This window comes from Oncorhynchus tshawytscha, linkage group LG04 (genome assembly GCF_018296145.1).
Source record: "Oncorhynchus tshawytscha isolate Ot180627B linkage group LG04, Otsh_v2.0, whole genome shotgun sequence".
NCBI classification, from domain to species: Eukaryota; Metazoa; Chordata; class Actinopteri; order Salmoniformes; family Salmonidae; genus Oncorhynchus; species Oncorhynchus tshawytscha.
In genome coordinates this window covers 15,294,933-15,321,584 of record NC_056432.1, presented here as the reverse complement: position 1 = coordinate 15,321,584, position 26,652 = coordinate 15,294,933, and the positions used below count along the sequence as shown (strand labels likewise).

Below are 26,652 nucleotides of genomic sequence, written 5' to 3'. Positions count from 1 at the left end.
GTTGTTTTTGTCAAAGTTGCCAGAATTCCACATGTATCCACTTATATCAGTACATTTGTAACAGCTTAAACATTATGAAACTTCTATTTGATCAAATAAGCCTTACTTAATTTGACACTCATAGACATCCATACCAAAAAGGGCTTATGTCACCCGGACAGATTTTGGGTGGAGTAAAACCTCTCGCTTCACCTCTTCCTCTCTGCTCTGTATTATTGAATAGCAAATAAATCAAACAGACAGTGTCATACTTTTAATAATACTGACATTGTGTATTTACACACCTTTTGTGGTTGTATTTCCAAATGTATTGTATATATAACTGTATATATAACATTTTATAACTGTGTGCCTGTGTTTGTGAGCCTGTCTGTGTTTCTTCACGCGTCTCTTTTTGTAAGGGAGCCTGGATTGTCCTCATTAGGGCTCACACACACATGACATTGCTTCGCGACACTCCAGGGAAATATGGTGTTGGCGTGACGTTGACGACATACCTCTCTGGTGGTTCTTGGATGAATTGAGATGTGACGATGTGATATGCATGTCTAAAACAAATACAATCACTTGTGAATGCTAACAGGGTTAGGCTATAGATGAGAAGAGAAAGTGTTACTTTTCATTGAGGGGATGCAGCTTCTACTGCTCTACTCCACTCCACCCTTAAAACTCCAATGTTTTGGAAATGCAAAGCTCTGCATACAGTCATTGAAGAGTTAATTAAAAGTGAAAAAAGCTAATCAACACCACTTGCTTTAGTACTTTAGAACAGCCATGGCTTGGTATTTCTGTCATGGTTTGGCATTTATAGACATTTACTGATATGTCACGGTTTACGGACGCCCTTAGTAAGAGTCAAAGTTTTGTAGAGACATTAAAGCATTAAATCATTATTCACGTTGCATTATGAGCATTTTTGGACAGGAGTTGTATTATGCTTTTACACGTGCCGTATATTGTGGGAGCTAGGAAATGTCTCTCTCTGGTGAATCTCGTCCTAATATCTGAAGTCCTGCACTCGGTTGCCCAAAAGCATTTTAAGGCTACGTTCATCGTTAGAACCTTTGGAGGAGCATTATTACATCTCTGTTTCCCAACCATCAGTTGCTTTTGAAAACACTTATTTAACGACTGCCGCAGACCACTCGTAGAACAGCGAAGTACATTGTTAGATGTTTTTCTAAGCACAAAATCTCCGCTAAGCACAAAATCAACATGTTTATCTGTATTTCTGTGACCGCCGATATCTTTAGAACTAATGTTACAAGTGACTACTAATACAAAGTTGCCCATTTCTTTGCAATTCAAGCAAAGGATATAAAGATCAGTGGCGGCTGCTTAGGGGAGGACGGCTCATAATAATGTCTGGAACGGTGCACATGTAATGGCATCAAACAAATTGAAAACATGTGTTTGATACCATTCCACCTATTCCACCCCAGCTATTACCACAATCTGTCCTCCCCAATTAAGGTGCCACCAGCCTCCTTTGATAAATGTTTTAAATGAAATCCGAGATGACTGTATAAAAAGGTACATGCAGTATAGGCTGCATATATCTATACATTTCAATGATATAGAAATCAAGTTCATATTAATTGAATTGAGTTTTATTTAGCTATTTGTACGCCATTCTCTGTCATTTTTGACTCTATATATTTCATGATGTGTAACGTGCACAATGATGCACAAAATCTTGATTTAGTGCATTATAATAGGTTAAGCATTAGAATAAACCGCCTCAATATTTGTAGCCAAAGGTGATATCATCTCTCTAGGACCTGATCTGTCAATGGTATTGTGGAATAATTCTAATATAAAATTGAGATTGGAAAGGGAGAAAGCTGATCCGAGAGCAGTGCTTCCTTTCTTTTGATCCCATCAGTATCAACAGATGCCTCAACAATGCCCTTAGAGAACGTTCACCCATTCAGCATCGTTCACTCTTAAACTTTAGCCCCACCCATCTCTTTAAGGGTTGATCTGAGTGTTCTGTCCTAACAACAGCAGTCAAGCACACAAGCTAACAGCGAAACATTGGCTAGCTTGCTAGCTACTTCCAGACACAAATGAGAGAACACCTCACTGACCATTTTACTCGCCATAGCAGAGCAGGTTAGGCTGTTTTTATTCTATCCAGAGTGTTGGTGACTGCAACTGTACTGCTGGCAACAATTTACACTTTTTTTGCCAACGTTTACTGACACCGGCCATATTCAATGGGTGTTGAGCATTCGGAAACTTGTCTGTTATTCTGCGCTCTGGCACACTCAGACGAGAGTGCTTGAAATCTGAGTAGATAGCCAGAGTGAATTTACCAGCTACATCTATCAACAGTTGTCGCAGTGACATTCTATTGAAATGCATACTTGCATAGTGGAGTCTTTTGTTAAGACATGTTGTGAGCTAGCAAGCTAAACAATGAACCATAATCCCAACTCATGACGTTACTAACCTGCATGAATCTACAGGCAGCTAACCAGCCAGGTTCAATTTTAGCTAGCTAACATTAGGCTACAACTAGCAAAGCAAATGGCTTTGAGATATGAATAATAAGATCATAGACGTAACATTAGCTAGTGAGCCAGCCAGCTAATGTTTGCTAAATAGATAACAGTACACTTTAACTTGGAATGAAAATGACTCTCTGTCAAAATTAGAAATGTGTAATATCCGAAAATGTAGCTAGCTAGGCTATCTTACCCGTATACATCATGGATGGATGCTTCTCCCGGTCACGGATGCCATGGTTGCCCTTATTTTGAAGATGTAATCCGGAGACAGGTGTTTTCTCTATCTCTTTAGCTACCATAATCTAATTCCACTTATTTCAAAATTCGGTCTTCCAGAACAACACTTATGCAGTTCTACTACGCAATATATATTTTTTAAAGCCGCGTCAGACAGGATTACCTACACATACTAACCAGCTCAAATAGACAGAAATGTGCTCTATGGCAGACCAATCCGAACTCATCTCTGGGCATGTCCAGCCCACTCATTATCTCAGCCAATCATGGCTAGCAGGAAGGTTCCTGTCTTTTTGTGTGTTAAACTAACTAGACTCATAATTTAACATTTTTATTTATATTTACAGATGGCATACAAGTTTGTTATTGAGGCACAGGTAAGTTCACATGTTCCAGAAGGCATTTCTAAGTTCACGTTCAAATGGCTCTCCTGTGAAGTATTGACCCGCGACATATGCCTAGTTTCCTGAAACGAGTCACATATAGGCACAGGAGAAGGGGAATAAAGCATGCAAGATGAAGAGCTTTTTTTCACCACACAGGGGTTCTTTGCTTGTGTCAAGCAATCTTACACCCAATCTTGATTTGAGAGCATAATCAACTCTGAATATCTATCCAGCTGATGTGTTTTGGGCCCGTTGTTTTTTTAATTTTTTTTATGTTGCAGATCGATTGTAGCTTCCATCAATTTAATAGTCTGTATCAATTCCAATTCCAATATTTTGTAATTATTACAGTACCAGTCGTAGGTTTGAACACACCGACACATTCCAGGGTTTTTCTTTATTTTTACTATTTTCTACAATGTAGAATAATAGTGAAGCCATCACAACAATGAAATAGCACACATGGAATCATGTAGTAACCAAAAAAGGGTTAAACAAATCAAAATATATATTTTTATATTTGAGATTCTTTAAAGTAGCCTTGCCTTGATGACAGCTTTGCACACTCTTGGCATTCTCTCAAACAGCTTCATGAGGAATACTTTTCCAACAGTCTTGAAGGAGTTCCCACATATGCTGAGCGCTTGTTGACTGCTTTTACTTCACTCTGTGTTCCAACTCATCCCAAACCATCTCAATTGGGCTGTAGAGATTGTGGAGGCCAGGTCATCTGATGCAGCACTCCATCACTCTCATTCTTGGTCAAATGCCCTTACACAGCCTGGAGGTGTGTTTTGGGTCATTGTCCTGTTGAAAACTAATTATAGTCCCATTATGCGCAAACCAGATGGGATGGAGTATCGCTGCAGAATGCTGTGGTAGCCATGCTGATTAAGTGTGCCTTGAATTAAAAATAAATCAGACAGTGTGGGGGTTCTTTGCTGGTGACACTATCACAACACATCCTCCATGTTTCACGGTGGGAACCACACATGCGGAGATCATCCGTTCACTTACTCTGCGTCTCACAAAGACATGGTGGTTGGAACCAAAAATCTCACATTTTGACTAATCAGATTGGTGTCCTTTAGTAGTGGTTTCTTTGCAGAAATTTGATCATGAAGGCCTGATTCACACAGTCTCCTCTAAAAAGTTGATGGTGAGATGTGTCTGTTACTTGAATTCTGTGAAGCATTTATTTGGGCTGCAATCTTTTTTTTCCATTTTATTTAACCTTTATTTCATCACTTTAGTCAGTTAAGTCACCAAGTCAGTTAAGAACAAATTCTTATTTACAATGACGGCCTACCAAAAGGCAAAAGGACTCCTGCGGGGACGAGGGGCTGGGATAAAAAAAAAAAATATATATATATATATATATATATATATATATATACAAAATACATATCACGACAAGAGCGACAAGACAACATAAAGAGCGACCTAAGACAACAACATAGCAAGGCAGCAACACATGACGACACAACATGGTAGCAACACAACATGACAACAACATGGTAGCAACACAACATGATCATTTCTGAGGCAGGTAACTCTAATGAATTTAATCCACTGCAGCAAAGGGAACTCTGGGTCTTCCTTTCCTGTGGCGGTCCTCATGAGAGCCAGTTTCATCATAGTGCTTGATGGTTTTTGCGACTGTTCTTGAAGAAACTTTCAAAGTTCTTGAAATTTTCCGGATATTGACTGACCATGTCTTAAAGTAATGATGGACTGTCGTCTATCTTTGCCTATCTGAGCCGTTCTTACCGTAATATGGACTTGGTCTTTTACCAAATTGGGCTATCTACAATGTAGAAAATAGTAAAATATATAGAAAAATCCTGAGTAGGTGTGTCCAAACTTTTAACAGGTACTGCATATGTATGCACATCTTTTTAAAATATTTTTTTGTTAATCATTTTCCACGAACACTTCCACCCCTCCCCTAATGAAAACTAATGAACAACAATACTTAGGCTTCTACTTCCAGGTTATACATACTATATACATTTTACAGACACAATCTATTTTACAATAGTTTTCTTTTGTTTGTTTTTACCCCTATCCTTCGGCTACCCTCGACCCCTCCCATCTACAGTTGAAGTCAGAAGTTTACATACACCTAAGCCAAATACATGTAAACTCAGTTTTTCACAATTCCTGACATTTAATCCTAGTAAAAAATTCCCTGTCTTAGGTCAGTTAGGATCACCACTTTTATTTTAAGAATGTGAAATGTCAGAATAATAATAGAGAGAATGATTTACAGTATTTCAGCATTTATTTCTTTCATCACATTCCCAGTGGGTCAGAAGTTTGCATACACTCAATTAGTATTCGGTAGCATTGCCTTTAAATTGTTTAACTTGAGTCAAGCGTTTCGGGTAGCCTTCCACAAGCTTCCCACAATAAGTTGGGTGAGTTTTGGCCCATTCCTCCTGGCAGAGCTGGTGTAACAGAGTCAGGTTTGTAGGCCTCCTTGCTCGCATACACTTCTTCAGTTCAGCCCACAAATGTTCAATAGGATTGAGGTCAGGGCTTGGTGATGGCCACTCCAATACCATGACTTTGTTGTCCTTAAGCCATTTTGCCACAACTTTGGAAGTATGCTTGGGGTCATTGTCCATTTGGGAGACCCATTTGTGACTAAGCTTTAACTTCCTGACTGATGTCTTCAGATGTTGCTTCAATATATCCACATAATTTTCCTTCCTCATGATGCCATCTATTTTGTGAAGTGCACCAGTACCTCCTGTAGCAAAGCACCCCACAACATGATGCTGCAACCCCCGTGTTTCACGGTTGGGGTGGTGTTCTTCGGCTTGCAAGCCTCCCCCTTTTTCCTCCAAACATAAAGATGGTCATTATGGCCAAACAGTTCTGTTTTTGTTTCATCACACCAGAGGACATTTCTCCAAAAAGTAGGATCTTTGTTCCCATGTGCAGTTGCAAACCGTAGTCTGGCTTTTTTATTGTGGTTTTTGAGCAGTGGCTTCTTCCTTGCTGAGCGGCCTTTCAGCTTATGTCGATATAAGACTCGTTTTTCTGTGGATATAGAAAATGTTTGTACCTGTTGCCTCCAGCATCTTCACAAGGTCCTTTTCTGTTGTTCTGGGATTGATTTGCACTTTTCTATTCTCCTAGTTTCTTCAGATTGTAAATTAAAGATACAATATTTTGCTAATAGTTGTAAGGGTTTTCCTGCGGTGAAGGAGAAGCGGACCAAAATGCAGCGTTGTGGTTATTCATGTTCTTTAATAAAGGAACTAGACATGAAATAACTAACAAAACAAGAAATGTGCAAAAACCTAAACAGTCCTATCTGATGCAAACACAGAGACAGGAACAATCACCCACAAACACACAGTGAAACCCAGGCTACCTAAGTATGATTCTCAATCAGAGACAACTAATGACACCTGCCTCTGATTGAGAACCATACTAGGCCGAAACATAGAAATACCCAAAACATAGAAAAACCAACATAGACTGCCCACCCCAACTCACGCCCTGACCATACTAAATAATGACAAAACAAAGGAAATAAAGGTCAGAACGTAACAATAGTATTATTATACTATTGATCGATTGACTAGGACTTTTCAAATCACCCAGTAGTGCTACCTGCAGAGTAAGCGCCAAGGTAATGCTGCAATTCTTCATCCATTCCTGGACCTGCGACCAAAAGCAAGCTACATATGGACAGTACTAAAACAAATGATCTAATGATTCTGTCTCTTCACAGCAAAATCTGCAGAGCTGGGTTTGTTGTATCCTCCATTAATATAACATTATATTGGTTGCAAGAATATTGTAACTTGCAACTTTCTATTGCTTATTTTAGAAATAGCATTATTTTATATTTGGAGACTTAATGGCTTTAATTGCATCTAGAAGTTCCTCCTCTGTTAGTTGGCCTTCACATGACTCTTTCTGTACAGCTGTTCATTTTACATTATTCATAGAAAAAACGTTATGGATATAACTTCGGTTAGTGGAGATGGAGGAGACTGAAACGAAAACATATGTTAAAAGTACTTTGCTTCCTATATCAAAATATTGTTTGGTGAATCATGGGTGACGCCGTCATTTCTTACAAGCTTCAGTAAAAGAAAATTGGTAGCATTTCTATGTTGAAGATTAAAAAATGTCATTGTCCTTTAACTTTCAGCACCCATTGTGCTTCACATTTCTCTTCTGCAACTCTGAGGATATCAAGGGAGTTGTATATTGAACTTTATTTCTGTATACACAGGTTTTGCAAGTGGTTTGGTTGATTTTGGTGGTTCGTTAGTATTTCGGTTGATTGTGGTGGTTTATTAGTATTTTGGTTGATTGTGGTGGTTCATTAGTGTTTTGGTTGATTGTGGTGGTTCATTAGTGTTTTGGTTGATTGTGGTGGTTCGTTAGTGTTTTGGTTGATTGTGGTGGTTCGTTGATTGTGGTGGTTCGTTAGTTGATTGTGGTGGTTCGTTAGTGTTTTGATTGTGGTGGTTCGTTAGTGTTTGATTGTGGTGGTTAGGTTGATTGATTGTGGTGGTTCGTTAGTGTTTCGTGTTTCGGTTGATTGTTGATTGTGGTGGTTCGTTAGTGTTTCGGTTGATTGTGGTGGTTCGTTAGTGTTTCGTGTTTCGTGTTGATTGTGGTGGTTTAGTGTTTCGTTGAGTGTGGTGGTTCGTTAGTGTTTCGATTGTGGTGGTTCGTTAGTGTTTCGGTTGATTGTGGTGGATTGTGGTGGTTCGTTAGTGTTTGATTGTGGTGGTTCGGTTGATTGTGGTGGTTCGTTAGTGTTTCGGTTGATTGTGGTGGTTCGTTAGTGTTTCGGTTGATTGTGGTGGTTTGTTAGTGTTTTGGTTGATTGTGGTGGTTTATTAGTGTTTTGGTTGATTGTGGTGGTTTGTTAGTGTTTTGGTTGATTGTGGTGGTTCGTTAGTGTTTTGGTTGATTGTGGTGGTTCGTTAGTGTTTTGGTTGATTGTGGTGGTTCGTTAGTGTTTTGGCTGATTGTGGTGGTTTCTTAGTGTTTTGTTTGATTGTTGTGGTTTATTAGTGTTTTGGTTCATTGTGGTGGGTTATTACTGTTGGTGAGATGTGGTGTGTCTGTATCTGCTGTATCATGCAGTTTATCTTTTGCTGTTGTATTGATTTATTGATTTATCATGTTTGAGTTGTTTGTTCTCAGGGCACCATTGAGAATAAGACCCTGGTCTCAATTGGGCTCCCCTGAATAAATACAAGTTAAATAAAATGTAATTGTCACTTTTAGTCTGAACTACTATTGTTCTTTCTCAAGCTGTTTTTGCTCAAGGTTGTTTTGCTTAGCAGTTCACACATGTGGAAGTACATTATTTCATGTACAGCTGTAGGACCTTATTTGAGCTATATTGTCACAGCAAAATATTTCTGCAGCAACAGGATTTTAAAGTTTAGTCCATTAATGTTGCTTGTATTGGTGGTTAGGCTGCTAGCTGACCAGAAGTAGGTTACATGAAAAGTGCAATACTATTAATATAACCGTGTGTTAGTGTGTATTCTCAATGACGTTATGTAAATTGTAAAGTTATGCCAGGTCGCAATTGTAAATGAGAACTTGTTCTCAACTTGCCTACTTGGTTAAATAAAGGTGAAAAAAAAAAAAAAAAATCACGAAGCTCATCTGCCTTTCATGCAGTGCCAAAAAATAATCAGCAACAAAAGAGGGATCAAATTAAGATCCTACATCTGTAGGCACTGCACTGCAGAACACCTCACAGGGTTTATCAGATCACAGTATGAACATATGTGAACAACATTAATTAAATGAAGTAATAATCACGATCAGTAATTTCTACTGGTCAGTGCTGACTTCCTCCACACAGTAAGCTTTAAAGTTCAAATGACAGCAGGGAAACGGCATTCACATTCACGACTTTAGGCGTCTACTAAGTCAGTGGAACTAATCGGCCTGGCATGAAAACATATTCTTAATTCTGACAAGAACACAGTATGTGACTGGTCCATTCTGAGTCTCTAAAGAATGTGTAGGAGCATTATTACAGCCTGTGTGAATGACACAGTGTCAGCGCTGAGGGGGGTGGATCTACGTGACTCAACCGATGTGCCACATTAGGGGCTTAAAACGCAATGCTTCCTCCATTTAGGTCTTGAATACTTTGGCAGGTCCTCTGCCACTTAAAAAAAACACAGGGAAATAAAAATAAATGCTTGTCGAGGAGACCATTGCCAAAGCTAATTGACCATTTTCAAACAATTACTGTATAAAAGAGTGGAGGATTTTAAGGATGACAGAATATCTTGAAATCGCAGTTTAAGAGTGGAATGATGTGAACTACAGCAGTGAGCTGGAAGGACTGAGTTTCTGATAACACCCGGTCTCACTTTTGTCTTACCTCAAGAAGCATGAGACATCTTACTCAAGAAGCAGGAGACATCTTACTCAAGAAGCAGGAGGCATCTTACTCAAAGAGCAGGAGACATTGTACTCAAGAGGCAAGATGTGATCCGACTCTACTGGCTCTAACAGATTTGCTAAAAATATATATTGTTTGCAGATGGGTTTAATGTTTGTGTTTTATAAAGGGTGGACGTTTTGTTTTGAGTACATACTTACACTACACTGTTAATGGGGAAACTGTGTAGCAATGTACAGATAAGTGAGGTTCCATTGCCCCAATAAGCACCAGCAAATGACAAAACTTTGAAGAGCAGCCATGATGGCAGCAGATGAGGGGCCACCTGACCTCAAACCCTTTCCCGTCTCAGAGACTCTTGACTGGGCCATCTCTTCCAGACCTCCCCCTCCATGGAGTTCACACTGAGCTCTTCTCGTATCCCTGTCACTGCCGAATTGAGATCATGATGGGGAAAATTATCCTCATGTTATGCAGTGTCATTTTGATATACGGCCTGGGGAATTATGGGCCTTTTATGTCAGTCCGCTCACACTGAATCAATTTTCTCAAACTTACAATCACCGCTGAGCAGTATCCAGGCAGATGTTCTCAACAGAGCCTCACTCAGCGTGAACCAAGACACTACCAGTATTATGTGGAGTGACTGAAGTGTGTTTGTAAGTGGTCATTATCCGTGCAAAGAATCACACCAATTACCTGAGCACTAGGCCTTTTAGTCACAGTAGACTAATGAGAGAGAGAGAGAGAGAGAGAGATGTTAATGTTGTTCTCCAGAATATGAAAAAAAACAAGAGATAAGTGGAGAATAAGTGGGTGTTCATTGTGTCTTTGATTGCATTGAGGATGTTGTGTAAGACTTTGTCAAGAAGACTTGAGTTACTGTAGTCAGCAAGTGAAGAAGTACACGCTCAGAGTGCATAGGCGTATTTAATCTCAGAGGCTAAGTTTAGCCCTTGTGGTGTTGTTCCAAGAAAATATTGTCAATCCATCATTATCATGAACAGGGGCCTTTTTGGTTTTCACATGTCTCTCATTCTTGTGGGACACAGTTCATTTGGGTTTCCCCTGATTTCACTCCAGGATGTTACGTGTGGTAGCAGCTGTCGTGAGGAAGTAGCAGTTGCCAAACGTACAGTGCATTCAGAAAGTATTCAGACCCCTTGACTCTGTCCACATTTGTGTTATGTTTATAGCCTTATTCTAAAATGGATGAAATCGTTTTCCCCCTCATCAATCTACATACAATACCCCATAATTACTATGCAAAAACTATTGCAAATGTATTACAATTAAAAAACTGATATCACATTTACTTAAGTATTCAGACTTTGTAGGACCTTTGGCAGCGATTACAGCTTACAGTCTTCTTGGGTATGAAGCTTGTATGCTTGGTACATCTGTATTTGGGAAGTTTCTCCCATTCGTCTAGGCAGATCCTCTCAAGCTCTGTCAGGTTGGATGGAAACCGTCACTGCACAGCTATTTTCTGGTCTCTCCAGAGATGTTAGATCGGTTTAAAGTCCGGACTCTGGCAAGACTAATCAACGACATTCAGAGACTTGTCCCGAAGCCACGCCTGCATTGTCTTGGCTGTGTGCTTAGGTTCGTTGTCCTGTTGGAAGGTAAACCTTAGCCCCAGTCTGAGGTCCTGAGCGCTCTGTAGCAGGTTTTCATCAAGGATCTTTCTGTACATTACTCTGTTCATCTTTCCCTCGATCCTGACTAGTCTCCCGGTCCCTGCCGCTGAAAAACATCCCCACAGCATGATGCTGCCACCACCATGCTTCACCATAGGGATGGTCCCAGGTTTCCTCCAGATGTGACGCTTGGCATTCAGGCCAAATAGTTCAATCTTGGTTTCATCACACCAGAGAATCTTGTGACTTTTGGCAAACTTCAAGCAGACTGTCATGTGCTTTTTACAGAGTGTTGTTTGTCTGGCCATTCTACCAAAAAAGCGTGATTGGTAGAGTGCTGCAGATATGTTTGTCCTTCTGCAAGGTTCGCCCATCTCCACAGAGGAACTCTGGAGCTCTGTCAGTATGACCATCAGGTTCTTGGTCACCTCCCTGACCAAGGCCCTTTTCCCCCGATTGCTCAGTTTGGCTGGGCAGCCAGCTCTAAGAAGAGTCTTCGTGGTTCCAAACTTCTTCCATTTAAGAATGATGAAGAACACTGTGTTCTTGGGGGCCGTCAATGCTGCAAAAATGCTTTGGTACCCTTTCCCAGATCTGTGCCTCGACATAATCCTGTCTCGGTGCTCTACGGGCAATTCCTTCGACCTCATGGCTTGGTTTTTGCTCTAACATGCACTGTCAACTGTGGGACCTTATGTCGACAGGTTTGTGCCATTCCAAATCCTGTCCAATCAATTGAATTTACCACAGACTCTAATCAAGTTGTAGAAACGTCTCAAACATGATCAATGGAAACAGGATGCACCTGAGCTCAATGTCGAGTCTCATAGCAAACGGTCTGAATACTTAAATAAGGTATTTCTATTTTTATGTAAAAAAAATTGCAAAAAATTCTAAAAACCTGTTTTCACTATGTGTTTATGGGGTATTATGTTGTAGATTGATGAGGAAAATGTGTTATTTATTCCACTTGTCATGACGTTGGCCTGGGGGGGAGGTTTATGACAGTCATAAATATCTCTTCCCCCCTTTTTCCTCTCTCTACCCTACTGATGTTACATTTGCAAAACCCTTGGTTAACATAGAGATTCTGGGAACATCAGAAGGTGGGGGGAAATTAACTATATTCTGGTAATCCGAACAATTGAACATATGCAGTGGTACTTAATGAATATGATGTCAGTTCGGTTGTCATCTGAGACATTCTTATCAATGATAAGATGACATAAACTCTACAGTGGAAAGTCTACACATCAGAGTTATCGGATTCATATGGAATAGTTGTTCAATTGAAATGTTTTAATATGAAATTATTCGTGATGGGATGAAATGTGATTTTAGCTTCTAAAATGTGAGATTTGGGTTTTCACAAGATAGGGCTCTGCTCAATCAGTGGCCCGCCCCTATGAAGGGACATGGGCTATAAAACTTTTCAAACACGCCCTCCTCTCCCTTCCTATATAAGCCCTTGACAACAATATAACCTCCTGTTCGGAGGACATGAGGACGGCGGTCTGATGTCAGAATGGTTCAGATAATAACTACAGAACGAAGCCAACATCAGCGTGAGCTTTGGTTGCGAACGGTATGAACTTTGAACTCTTATTCAATACAGAAGTGATACCTCCTAGCCGTTGAGTTAGCAACAACTGCTGCAAACGAGGGTTAGGAAGGAAGAGACAGAGTATCCCGTCTACCACACAACGACGTTACTACAACGTATTCAATTTACCAGCAGTGACATTCTTCAAAGGACGAAGGACTAGGTTGGGCAATACGGCCTTCCATCTACCACCAACCTACCGAAGCGCAGCTCAGAGTAAAAATGTATTGCATTTTCCTTTTCCAAATGGGCAGTAATTTAGAATGCATTAGATACTGTATTTACGATAGCACAGCTTTGCCCTTTGTTCCTCAGTCTTCCTGCTCTTTCACTCAAACCCAGCCCCTTTTCTTTTGTGTAACAAGCTGTCATATCTGTTCCGCCCGCTAGGGATGTTTTCCTTTATGATGTAATTTGTAATCAAGCTATGATTTAATTTAGTGTATGTGTAATTCTGTGTGATTAGTTAGGAATTTAGTAAGAAAATAATTAAACCCAATTTTGTATTGCCCGTTCAACTTATTAGCCAGGGTTCGTGCAGATAACCAAGAATTTACAACCTTCAGATGAGACTGAATTAAGATGACGATTAATATTGACTGCTATTGATGTAAAATATTACTATGTCTTTAAGAGTTTATTCGGAAGATAACAGCTCTATAAATATTATTTTGTGGTGCCTGACTCTCTAGTTAATTACATTTACATGATTAGCTCAATCAGGTAATATTAATTATGAGAAAATGATTTTATAGAATAGTATGTCATATCATTTAATCCGGCATAGCCAAAGACACAACACACTTTAAAATAACGCTGTAACAAAATGTGGAAAAGGGGAAGGGGTCTGAATACTTACCAAATGCACTGTACCTCAACACTGTCTAATATCATTTTGACCCAGTTATGACTGTTGTGAAAATGAATCAGATTAATCTGAGACTGTTTGTGTGTGTGTGTGTGCGCGTGTGTGTTTGCCCCTGTCTTTGTTTCTTCCCATATGTGTTCATTCAGCACAGCACCAGTCCTTAGTTACCACCATACACCCTCATCTATTACAGCAGCAGTCCTTAGTTACCACCATAGGCTGTCCTCTATTACAGCACCAGTCCTTAGTTACCATCATAGGCTGTATTCTATTACAATTCTGTCATCATATGGAGCTATTAAAATTAATAATAAAATAACTTCTGACTGAAGTAAATACTCTCTCTCTCTCCTTCTCTCTTATAATGGTCATACTGCTGTGCGTCAAACTTAAGGATTCTAACTGAAGCCCCAACCCGTCTCTGTCAGAAGTACTTTAGTTTGGCAGTATATTGACAGGCTAGATTGGATTGACTGGCTGGCTGGCTGAATAGGGTGTGAGTGAATAGACTAATGTTGCATTCACACACAGTCCTGAGGAAGATAGATGACCTTGACAGGATCAGATAAAATATCTGAGTGTAATAGCGAGAGGATGTCTGACACACACCGATGTGCCCTAGGAGAAAGTCCACTGTGTGCAGCTCACCCTGCACTAACATAAATAACATGATACTCTTGAAGTAATATGGCTACATGTTCATCTGCCTCACCTAAAGCCCATTCTGGTGGGAAGCTGCTATAGACCACCAAGTGCTAACACTCAGTATCTGGATAACATCTTTGGAATGCTTGATAATGTATGTGATATCAACAGAGACGTATATTTTCTGGGTGATTTTAAATATTGACTGGCTTTCATCAAGCTGCCCACTCAAGAAAAAGCTTCAAACTGTAACCAGTGCCTTATCAGTCAACCTACCAAGGTAGTTACAAACAGCAGAGGAATTAAATCATCAATATGTATTGATCACATCTTTACTAATGCTGCAGAAATGAGCTTGAAAGCACTATCCAAATCCATTGTAGTGATCACAATATAGTAGACATATCTAGGAAAACCAAAGTTCCAAAGGCTGGGCCTAATATAGTGTATAAGAGGTCATACAATAAGTTTTGTAGAGATTCCTATGTTGTTGATGTAAATAATATTTGTAGCACTTGCCACATTTATGAAATTGCTTTTTCCAGTTACTAATAAGCATCCACCTATTAAGAAAAGTCCTGTAAAAAATGTTTACATTCCTGTGGATTGATGGGGAATTGAAAACGTGTATGGTTGAGAAGGATGAGGCAAAAGGAATTGAAAATAAGTCTGATTGGCAAACATTGCAAATTGAGAAAACCTGTGACTAAACTGACTAAAAAAGAAGAAGAAACTACACTATGAAACAAAGATAAATTACATAAAGAATGATAGTAAAACACTTTGGAGCAACTGAAATGACATTTTTGGGAAAAAAGCAAACTCAACTCTATCATTCATTGAATCATATTACTCATTCACAACAAAACCAACTGATTGATATTGCCAACTACTTTAATGATTTTTTACATTGGCAAGATTAGCAAATTTACGCATGACATGTAAGCAACAAACACTGACACTGTACATCCAAGTTTATCTGACCAAATTTTGAAAGACGAGCATTGTAATCTTGAATTCTGTAAAGTGAGTGTGGAAGAGGTGAGCAAAGTATTGTTGTCTAACAACATTGACAAGCCACTGGGGTCTGACAACTTGGATGGAAAATTACTGAGGATAATAGCGGACAATATTTCCACTTCTACTTGCCATATGTTCAATTTAAGCTTACTAGAAAGTGTGTGCCCCCAGGCTTGGAGGGAAGCAAACACCATTCCGATACCTAAGAATAGTAAAACCCTCTTACTGGCTCAAAAGCCTACTAATCAGCCTGTTACAAATCCTTAGTAAATTTTGGGGTAAAAATAGTGTTTGACCAGATACAATGGTATTTTAAAGTAAACAAATTGACAACAAACTTTCAATATGCTTATAGGGAAGGACATTCAACAAGCACAACACTCACACAAATGACTGATGATTGGCTGAAAGAATATTATGATAAAAAGATTGTGGTGGCTGTTTTGTTAGACTTCGGTGCAGCTTTTGACATTATCGATCATAGTCTGCTGCTGGAAAAAACATATGTGTTATGGCTTTTCACCCCCTGCTATATTGTGGATAGAGTTACCTGTTTAACAGAACACAGAGGGTTTTCTTTAATGGAAGCCTCTCCAACAAAATCCAAATAGAATCAGGAGTTCCCCGGGGCAGCTGTCTAGGCCCATTTATTTTTTCAATATTTACTAATGACATGCCATTGGCTTTGAGTAAAGCCAGTGTGTCTATGTATGCGGATGACTCAACACGATTCATGTCAGCTACTACAGTGACTGAAATGACTGCAACACTTAACAAAGAGTTGCAGTTAGTTTCAGAGTAGGTGGAAAGGAATAAGTTAGTCTGAAATATTTCTAAAACTTAAAGCATTGTATTTGGGACAAATCATTCACTAAACCCTAAACCTCAATTAAATATCGTAACAAATAATGTGGAAATTGAGCAAGATGAGGTGACTAAAATGTTTGGAGTAACCCTGGATTCTAACTGTCATGGTCAAAAAATATTGGTACAACAGTAGCTAAACTGGGGAGAAGTCTGTCCATAATAAAGCGCTGCTCTACCTTCTTAACAGCACTATCAACAAGACAGGTCCTACAGGCCCCAGTTTTGTCGTACCTGGACTACTGTTCATTTGTGTGGTCATGTGCCACAAAAATGGACATAGGGAATTTATAATTGGCTCAGTACAGGGCAGCACGACTGGCCCTTGGATGTGAACGGAGAGCTGGTATTAATAATATATATGTCAATCTCTCCTGGTGGAAAGTGGAGGAGAGATTGACTTCATCACTATTTGTATTTATGAGAGGTATTGACATGTTGAATGCACCGAGCTGTCTGTCTAAACTACTGGCACACAGCTCGGACATCCATGCACACCCCAGAAACATTGACAGCAGCTAATGGGGATCCATAATAAATACAAATGCACATGCTCACACACACAATACATACATGTATGAATATGTACACACATGCAGTCACACACAGACACACAAACTCACAAACACAAGGTTCTTGATTGCTGTTTTATCCCTTATTTCCCTACAGATAAACCTACAGAGGAGGATGCGGGTCACGGGCCTAATTACCCAGGGTGCAAAGCGCATCGGCAGCCCAGAGTACGTCAAGTCTTACAAAGTGGCCTCTAGTGATGATGGCAAGACCTGGAGGACAAACAAAGTCAAGGGCACAGACGAGGACATGGTGAGACACACACACACACAGCAACTGGAGACCACACACCAAGTCAAGGGCAGAGTGGAGGACATGATGAGATTACTTTTTAATTAGCCAGCTCACTCCGGGTTCCTCTTCCTAGCACTTACCCCCCTCCACTTTTTATGACTTTTAGATTGCGTTTTATACTATTTGGGGATAAACGGCCACCAAATAGACTCCCCGACACTCTGTCATTTTTGACAGCGCACCATGTCCCCTGTCCCGTCCTCCAACCAGCCATCCCCATTTTGACCCCTGCCACCAATGGATTGTGTATGTGTGCCATTCAGCGGGTGAATGGGCAAGACAAAAGTTTTAAGTGCCTTTGAACAGGGAACAGGGTATGGTAGTAGGTGCCAGGCGCACCAGTTGTTCATGCTGAACGGTTCCTTGTGTGTATTAAGAACTGTCCACCACCCAAGGACATGCAGCCAGCTTGACACTACTGTGGAAGCATTGGAGTCAACATGGGCCAGCATTCCTGTGCAACGCCTTCGACAGCTTGTAGAGTCCATGCCCGACAAATTGAGGCAGTTCTGAGGACAAATGGGGGGTGCAACTCAATATTAGGAAGGTGTTCCTAATGTTTGTTATACTCAGTGTATGTATGTACAGTACCAGTCAAAAGTTTGGACACACCTACTCATCAAGGGTTCTTTATTTTTACTATTTTCTTCATTGTAGAATAAAAGTGAAGACATCAAAACTATGAAATAACACATATGGAATCATGTAATAACCAAAAAAATTGTTAAACAAATCCAAATATATTTTAGATTTTAGATTCTTCAAAGTAGCCACCCTTTGCCTTGATGACAGCTTTTGCACAATCTTGGCATTCTCTCAACCAGCTTCATGAGGAATGCTTTTCCAACAGTCTTGAAGGAGTTCCCACATATGCTGAGTAATTGTTGACTGCTTTTCCATCACTCTGCTGTCCAATTCATCCCAAACCATCTCAATTGGGTTGAGGTTGTGTGATTGTGGAGGCCAGGTCATCTGATGCAGCACTCCATCACTCTCCTTGGTCAAATAGACTTTACACAGCCTGGAGGTGTTTTGGGGTTCATTGTCCTGTTGAAAAACAATTGATTGTCCCACTAAGTGCAAACCAGATTGGATGGCATATCGCTGTAGAATGCTGTGGTAGCCATGCTGGTTTAGTGTGCTTTGAATTCTAAATAAATCACCAACAGTGTCACCAGAATAACACCCCCACACCATCTCTCCTCCTCCATGCTTCACGGTAGAACCACACATGCGGAGATCATCTGTTCACCTACTCTGCGTCTCACAAAGACACAGCGGTTGGAACCAGAAATCTCAAATGTTTTCTTTGCGAGTGTTTCTTTTGATGTTGAGATGTGTCTGTTACTCTGTGAAGCCTTTATTTTGGCTACAATCTGAGGTGCAGTTAACTCTAATGAACTTATTCTCTGCAGCAGAGGTACTTCTGGTTATTCCTTTCCTGTGGCGGTCCTCATGAGAGCCACTTTCATCATAGCGCTTGATGGTTTTTGCAACTGTACTTGAAGAAACTTTCAAAGTTCTTGAAATTTTACAGATTGACTGACCTTCATGTCTTAATAACGAAATGGACTATTCTTTCTCTTTGCTTATTTGAGCTGTTCTTGACATAATAAGAACTTGTTATTTTACTAAATAGGGCTATCTTCTGTATACCACCTCTACCTTGTCACAACACAACTGATTGGCTCAAATGCATTAAGGAGAGAAATTCCATAAATGATGTTTTAACAAGGCTCACCTGTTAATTGAAATGCATTCCAGGTGACTACCTCATGAAACTGGTTGAGAAAATGCCAAGAGTGTGCAAAGCTGTCATCAAGGCAAAGTGTGGCTACTTTGAAGAATCTCAAATATAAAATACTGTATATTTTGATTTGTTTAACACTTTTTGGTTATTACAAGAGTGTTATTTAATAGTTTTAATGTCTTCGCTATTATTCCACCATGATGAAAATAGTAAAAATAAAGAAAAACCCTGGAATGAGTAGTTGTGTCCAAACTTTTGACAGGAACTGTATACAGTTGAAGTGGGAAGTTTGCATACACCTTAGTCAAATCCATTTAAAATCAGTTTCACAATCCCTGACATTTAATCTTAGTAAAAATTCCCTGTTTTAGGTCAGTTAGGATCACCACTTTAGTTTAAGAATGTGAAATGTCAGAAAAATTGTAGAGAGTGATTTATTTCAGGTTTTATTTCTTTCAACACATTCTCAGTGGGTCAGAAGTTTACATACACTCAATTAGTATTTGGTAACATTGCCTTTAAATTGTTTAACTTTGGTCAAACGTTTTGGGTAGCCTTCCACAAGCTTCCCACAAATAGTTGGGTGAATTTTGTCCCATTCCTCCTGACAGTGCTGGCGTAACTGAGTCAGTTTTGTAGGCCTGCTTGCACACACTTTTTCAGTTCTGCCCACAAAATGTCTATAGGATTGAGGTCAGGGCTTTGTGATGGCCACCCCAATACCTTGACTTTGTTGTCCTTAAGCCATTTTGCCACAACTTTGGAATTATGCTTGGGGTCATTGTCCATTTGGAAGACACATTTGTGACCAAGCTTTAACTTCCTGACTGATGTCTTTGTTCAATATATCCACACAATTTTCTTTCCTCGTGATGTCAACTGTCAACTTAGTGTATGTAAACTTCTGACCCACTGGATTGTGATACAGTGAATAATAAGTGAAATAATCTGTCTGTAAACAATTGTTGGAATAATTACTTGTGTCATGCACAAAGTAGATGCCCTAACCGACTTGCCAATACTATAGTTTGTTAACAAGAAATTTGTGGAGTGGTAGAAAAACACATTTTAATGACTACAACCTAAGTGTATGGAAACTTCCGACTTCAACTGTATATTCTGACAAAAATATAAACGCAACATGCAACAATTTCAAAGATTTTACTGAATTATAGTTCATATAAGGAGATCAGTTCATTGAAATGGTCACAGATATCTTTCAAAAATGAGCCTCACAACAGGGCTCAGGATCTCGTCAAAGTATTCCTTTGCATTCAAAATTGGCATCGATAAAATACAATTGTTTTCATTGTCCGTAACTTATAACTGCCTATACCATAACCCCACTGCCACTATGGGGCACTCTGTTCACAACGTTGACATTGGCAAACTGCTTGCCCAAACGACATCATAAACTTGTTCTGCGGTTGTAAGGCCGGTTGGACGTACTGTTAAATTATCTATAACAATGCTGGAGGTGGTTTATGGTAGATAAATTAGCATTAAATTATCCGGCAACAGCTCTGGTGGACATTCCTGCGATCAGCATGCCAATTGTATGCTCCCTCAAAACTTGAGACATCTGTGGCATTGTGTTCTATGACAAAACTGCACATTTTTGAGTGGCCTTTTATTGTCCCCAGAACAAGGTGCACCTGTGTCATGATCATGCTGTTTAATCAGCTTCTTGATATGCCACAGCTGTCAGGGGGAGGATTATCTTGGCAAAGGATAAACACTCACTAACAGGAAGTAAACAGATGTGTGCACAAAATCTGAGAGAAATAAGCTTTTGTGCGTATGGAGAATATTATTATTATATTATATTTTATTTCAGCTCATGAAATATAGGACCAACACTTTACATATTGCGTTTATATTTTTGTTATATATACAGTATATAGTTGTTACTCTAACAACTGTAAGATTAATGAGGCATGCAGAACACCGGGATGAGAGGCTAAACTCAAAACCCAGTTGTTAATTTTCTTGCCTGAGATCTTTGAGTCTGACTGTGATTGTGCTAGCCAGAGAGTAGACGGATGTTCTGACCCAGAGGGACCCCCCTTTTGAGGGCACCTCTGTGCAATGCTGACCTGAATTCATCCAGAGAGAGCTGTATTCCTTAACACACACACACATACATACCACCTGAGAGGGTCCTGTGAAACACTATGGTAGTTCATTTGGGGATAGCACTGTAAAACAGTCTATATGGTATGGCAAGGTAATTGGTCCACTAATTCAAAACACATCGTGTGCTTACAAATTACCTGCTTAAATCGTGCAATTTAAAAAAATATTTTTCCAGTAATTTGAGCTCATTGAATGGCAGCAATTTGTTGAGTTTTGAGTAGACACTAGAGACCGTGTGAGAGACTGTTCACAGAGAGACTGTTCACAGAGACAATTTGCTTCCCCCTTCCTATTGCTTTTAACCCCTCTTCTGTCGTATAATTTCCCTCCTCAGATATTCCGTGGAAATGTGGAAAACAACGCTCCCTCTGCCAACTCCTTCACCCCTCCCATTGAGGCGCAGTACGTGCGCATCTACCCCCAGGTCTGTAGGAGACACTGCACCCTGCGCATGGAGCTGCTCGGCTGTGAGCTCACAGGTAATAATTCATGACTAAAGGTTTGCACTGGTGTCGCACCACCTAGGTGCGGGTAGAAGTTTCCCTTCTTGTAAGAACAGGATAGTTCTGCATTTCTCAAGAAATATAATAGGGGGCGCCATTGAGTATTGACAAATCATATTTCTTTGGAAGTATTGTTATGGAGTTTGCAGTTCTAGAAAGGACTGTTTCCACTAACTAGTTTGTTTCTACAGGCTGCTCTGAGCCCATGGGGATGAAGTCTGGCCACATCCAGGACTACCAGATCACAGCATCCAGCCTCTTCAGAACACTCAACATGGACATGTTCACCTGGGAACCCAGCAAGGCCCGTCTGGACAAACAGGGAAAGGTCAATGCCTGGACTTCTGGACGCAGTGACCAGTCCCAGTGGCTTCAGGTAGGAGGCTACCCCCCTGTTTCCCATCTAAGGAAACATAGGAACTGGAGTTTCTCCTGGCCACATAATCTGACCAGGAAAAACAGAGGATCGTAGGAATAGCCTAGTCACATGGTCAGGTTAAATTAATTAGTTATTTTTCAGCAGAAACTTGCATGAAGGAACTTATACTATATGCATTCAGAACATGTGGCTTATGGGGGAAACATACTTCAACTTTATTTTGCAAGCATCATACATCTACTAACTTAACCACCAGAACCTCATAACTCCAACTAGTCCTAATTCTACTACCTTTTCTATAACTACTCCTGAATGCAACAATGGCCACGCCTGCACTGTACTTGTGAATCTGTCCTCTTGTCCTCTTACCTTTAGCTGCAGCCCAGTACATGCTTTAAGGTAATTGATTGTCTCAGACGACCCAGCCCGGGCCTCAAGCAAAGACGCATCCCTCAACGGACGCTTATAGTTTGTCCTCCCAGGAACTTGAGAAGTATCTTGTTACCAAAAAGCGTGAGAGAGTGACTTAGAGAGTATATGAGAAGATTTTGTCTAGAATAACAGTTGGGAACAGAGCAGGTCACATCTGTTTGGAATCATCGGGACTTAGCCAGATGTGAATGTGCATCAGTGTTTCAAAACAACCGTAGATATAGTCCAGATGCAGGATCTTAATTTGATCAAAACCTGTTGCAGGAGAACTTTAGTGCAATGCAGGAAATGTGTAACTTGTAATGTACTTGAGGTAAAAAAAAAAAAAAAAGGTTTCTGAAGTTTTTAATTTCCACTTTGGGATTTCAAACTTGATGTTCTCTTATGAAAATGTGTCAATCCCTACAAAACTTTCCATGAATGTCCTGTTGCTGCAGGATTATTTTCATGCTGTAACAAACTGCAGGATTATTTTCATGCTGTAACAAACTGACTCAAATTAAGATTCTACATCTGTGTGTCCTTATTGTTTATTGCAGTGTCCGCAGTTGACTTAAGATGCTGAGAAGTTCCAGGGAAGGAGATAAAACCTTCTCCCTACAGGCTGCACTGGTTCCAACATGAATTAAACTATCCATCCTGGCATTACAAAAGCTCTGTTATAAAACGTTGCTTGTTATGACACTGTCACCTGACCTGACAAGGACAAAACACTGGCTTCTAGTAGCCTAAGTAACATGTCCAGACTAGGGCCCGGAGTTTTCTAGCTGGTTAAGTGACATGGTGAAGAAAACACCTGGCCCTAGACATACTGCAGTAAAAATACAGGAATATTTTGTTTTCTAGAACGGTAAAATAAAGGGCATAGCATTTGTGTCTGATGGTCATCTCTGGGATCGGTTGTTCCCTGGCCTTTCTGTCGTCTCCTACCTCTCTGATAGTCCGTTAGAGCTTAGCAGTGACATAAACAGTGCCCCGCAGTAGTGCCCCCTTGTCTAGCCATAATTAGATTGGCTGAGCCTGGAGTGAGATATGTTTTTATCACAGCAAAGGCCTTCTAAGAAGGAAAAGGCCAGGCTGTGCGGTTAGACTAGCTCCAGACAGGCCATGAAGCTCAGTTGAATTGATTGCTGTGGATAGAGGGAAACTCGTGGTTTGATATTACATGCTGTGCCTACAGGAGGAGGGAGAGGCTATGAAGCCAGCTGTTAAATCAATGGCTTCCTCCAACGACAAGGATACATGGCGATACCCACTTCTCCCCACACCTTCTAGACCTGTGGCAAGGAAAGATAAATAGAAGCATTGATGTTTTCACCTCACATTAGTGTGTTTGTCACAGGAAGTATTGATGTTCATATGGTAATGCGCGGATGTGTTTGTTTATGTGTAGTGTATGGATACGTGGGATGTGTATGAATGGATATACTCTACATATGAATGTCGGTGACTCTACTCACAGTTCAATATCTTCTCCGCACCAGTTGCCATGGTGAATAATTGATTACCAGTGACATTACTGGATGACTTTACACTTGATAGATGAATGGAATTAATCACACTTAGTGACAAATTAAGTATTCTAATTAATCAAGACAACTGCAGTAGAGCAGCAGCAAAAAAATCCTTTACAGAGTGCAAACACGCCAGACTAGATCTGGCCATGGAAGAGAATGAACCCGCTCTCATCTGACTAACGAACCAGTCACTGTAATGAAATGTTGATATTGTCACAAATGTATCTTGATCGTGAGGAGACCAAACAAACTTTGTGCATGATAAGGGTGAGACAGACTTTCGTTATGACTTTCATGATTTTTTTCTAATACCCACCTGCTGACACCCCCATCTCCAGTGCCTGCATCACTCTCCGCCATATGGCCTCAAACTGCACCATTTTGTTTCTCTCCATTGCCCACGCACTTTCAACATTTTGCACCCTTGTTATCATTGAAGGATTAGTTGATTTCCAGTTAAGTATACATTTTTTAAAGATGATTGATGAGAAAAGTATTGTCCAACCAATCGGGTATCTCACGGTACCCTCATATGCCGTGTCTTGAAATATGCAGATAGACAGATTAAAAGTACATTTACATTGTAATAATTCCCACTTTAAATGACATTCAGTTTATAAATGCTTCATAAAGCCTTCATAATGCCTTCAAAAGCGCTACAAAAATGTGTTACAAGCAGCTATAACCATATGTCATGCTTTATAAAGGGTTCATAAATGTGGCATAACTGTGTGACATAATCACCTATGTCAAATGTGACATGACCCACTAGGGTGAATATGATATAACAATGTGCTTTATAAAGGGTGACAACATTTGCTGATAAGCTCTAAAGTGATGTCATGTTAGTCACATTACATCTCGTCTCTTTCCCAGACACTTCGTGTGTGGAAGGTCTAGTGGATCAAAGCATCAAACTTGGCCATCAGTTAATTTTAAGAAGATACATTGTGGAAATGGGCATGGTTTAGCCATTATTATGACTTTTTGATGGTGTTAAATAGTGACGATTATAAATAATTTACTCAGTAAGGTCACTCCCATAGAATTCTATGGTCACTCCCACAAAGGCCAACTTTGAATGGTTGATATCCCAGGATTATACTCTATGTGCTGTGTGCAGTAGCCTAGGGACGACGTTACTCGAAGAAACACTTACCTTGATGAAAGCGCCCAACCTAAAGAAATTGAAAGTGTCTTTCTTCTGGAACCAAGTTACATGTTCCTCAGTACACAAACATGCACACACAAGAAAATAGCCATACAGCGCGGTGCTGGGCACATTCACCCACTCCCCCGATTAAATATCAGCCACAAAATGTTGTCACCATTGTAACAGGTTGTAATCAAGCCCTGGTCTTCAGCATGGGAACAGAAGATGAATACCTGGTGTGGTAGTCTCAGGTTGGACTACTCCAAATCATCTTGGTTCTGACACACGCACACAAACGCAAGCTTTGCAGGTCCATCAAATCATTTAAATACCTCTCACACCCTACAGTAACCTGTAGATCATGAGACAACCTTCTTAAAGCAACAGAACGTTAATAACCTATCTATTTACACGTTATGTAGTGTCCTGCAATACTTAGATTGAAGTGAGACACCTTCATGCATGCTCACTGGATTAAAGGGCAACTACACTCAAAAATACAAATTTCTTCGATTTTTACAAGACCTCAAAAGTCATCCGCTGATGTGGTTTACATCTACCGCACCTGCTTTTAAAAGGCCCTACCAACATTTCTTGCCATGAATGACTCCACTTTAGAGTGTGTGTAATCCTGAAGCACAGCATTTTGGGGGAAGGACTATGCAGCCAAGAGTTAAAGTGGTTCGGCCATCCTAGAAATGTTGTAGTGAAATATAATATATCAAATTCAGCAGATGCTTTTATTCAAAGTGAGTAACAGTCATGTGTAAATACATTTTTACTAATGGGTGGTTCTGGGAATCGAATCCAATATCCTGGCTTTGCAATGCTCTTTGTGAAGCCTCAATTTAATATTATTTATAAAGCCTTTATTAAGCGGTGCTTATGCCACCCTTTATAAAGTACAGGTTTATGTCAGCAGAATTCCAGCAGCATACCACCCTGCATCCCACTGCTGACTTGCTTCTGAAGCTAAGCAGGGTTGGTCCTGGATGGGAGACCAAATGCTGCTGGAAGTGCTGTTGGAGTGCCAAAAGGAGGCACCCTTTCCTCTTGTTAAAAAACATCCCACTGCCCCAGCGCAGTGATTGGGGACATTGCCCTGTGCAGGGTGCCGTCTTTTGGATGGGACGTTAAACGGGTGTCCTGACTCTGTGGTTACTAAAGATCCCATGGCACTTATTGTATGGGTAGGGGTGTTAACTGCAGTGTCCTGGCTTAATTCCCAAACTCATACCATAACGGTCACCTAATCATCCCCAGTTTACAATTGGCTCATTCCTCTCCCCTGTAACTATTCCCCAGGTCATTGCTGTAAATTTGAATGTGTTCTCAGTCCACTTACCTGGTAAAATAAGGGTTAAATAATGAATACATTTTTTACATAGTGGGTCATGTCACATTGGTGTTTATGCCACATTTATGAACCCTTTATCAAGCATGACAAATGGTTCTAGAAGATTTGTAACACATTTATGTAGTGTTTATGAAGTCTTTATGAATCCTTTATAAGCTGCACGTCATTTAAATCGGGACCCAACTGGTCTAACTCCACCCATAATCTTTGGTATTTATAGCATTCCCAGAAGACGTGGATTATTGAGTCATTGTAAGTTTTACACTTAAGACATGACTCCGTGTTGTGCTGTAGAATTTGTGAATTGTGTATCTTGTATAATACATTCTATACATTAGTTTGTACTGGATTAAGTGTACATTTTCGTTAA

At 40.1% G+C, this 26,652-nt stretch overlaps 1 protein-coding gene across 2 annotated transcripts in view; it reads left to right on the top strand.

Moving 5' to 3' along the window:
• The window catches only part of LOC112247249 (EGF-like repeat and discoidin I-like domain-containing protein 3), a 199,342-nt gene that overhangs the window by 126,154 nt on the left and 46,536 nt on the right, over window positions 1–26,652 (top strand). For both annotated transcript variants that reach the window (XM_042320362.1, XM_042320361.1), the window contains exons 6-8: window positions 16,858–17,013; window positions 21,276–21,420; window positions 21,636–21,820. In XM_042320362.1, the coding sequence (XP_042176296.1) occupies window positions 16,858–17,013; window positions 21,276–21,420; window positions 21,636–21,820 (486 nt within the window). The remainder of the gene's footprint in view (window positions 1–16,857; window positions 17,014–21,275; window positions 21,421–21,635; window positions 21,821–26,652) is intronic.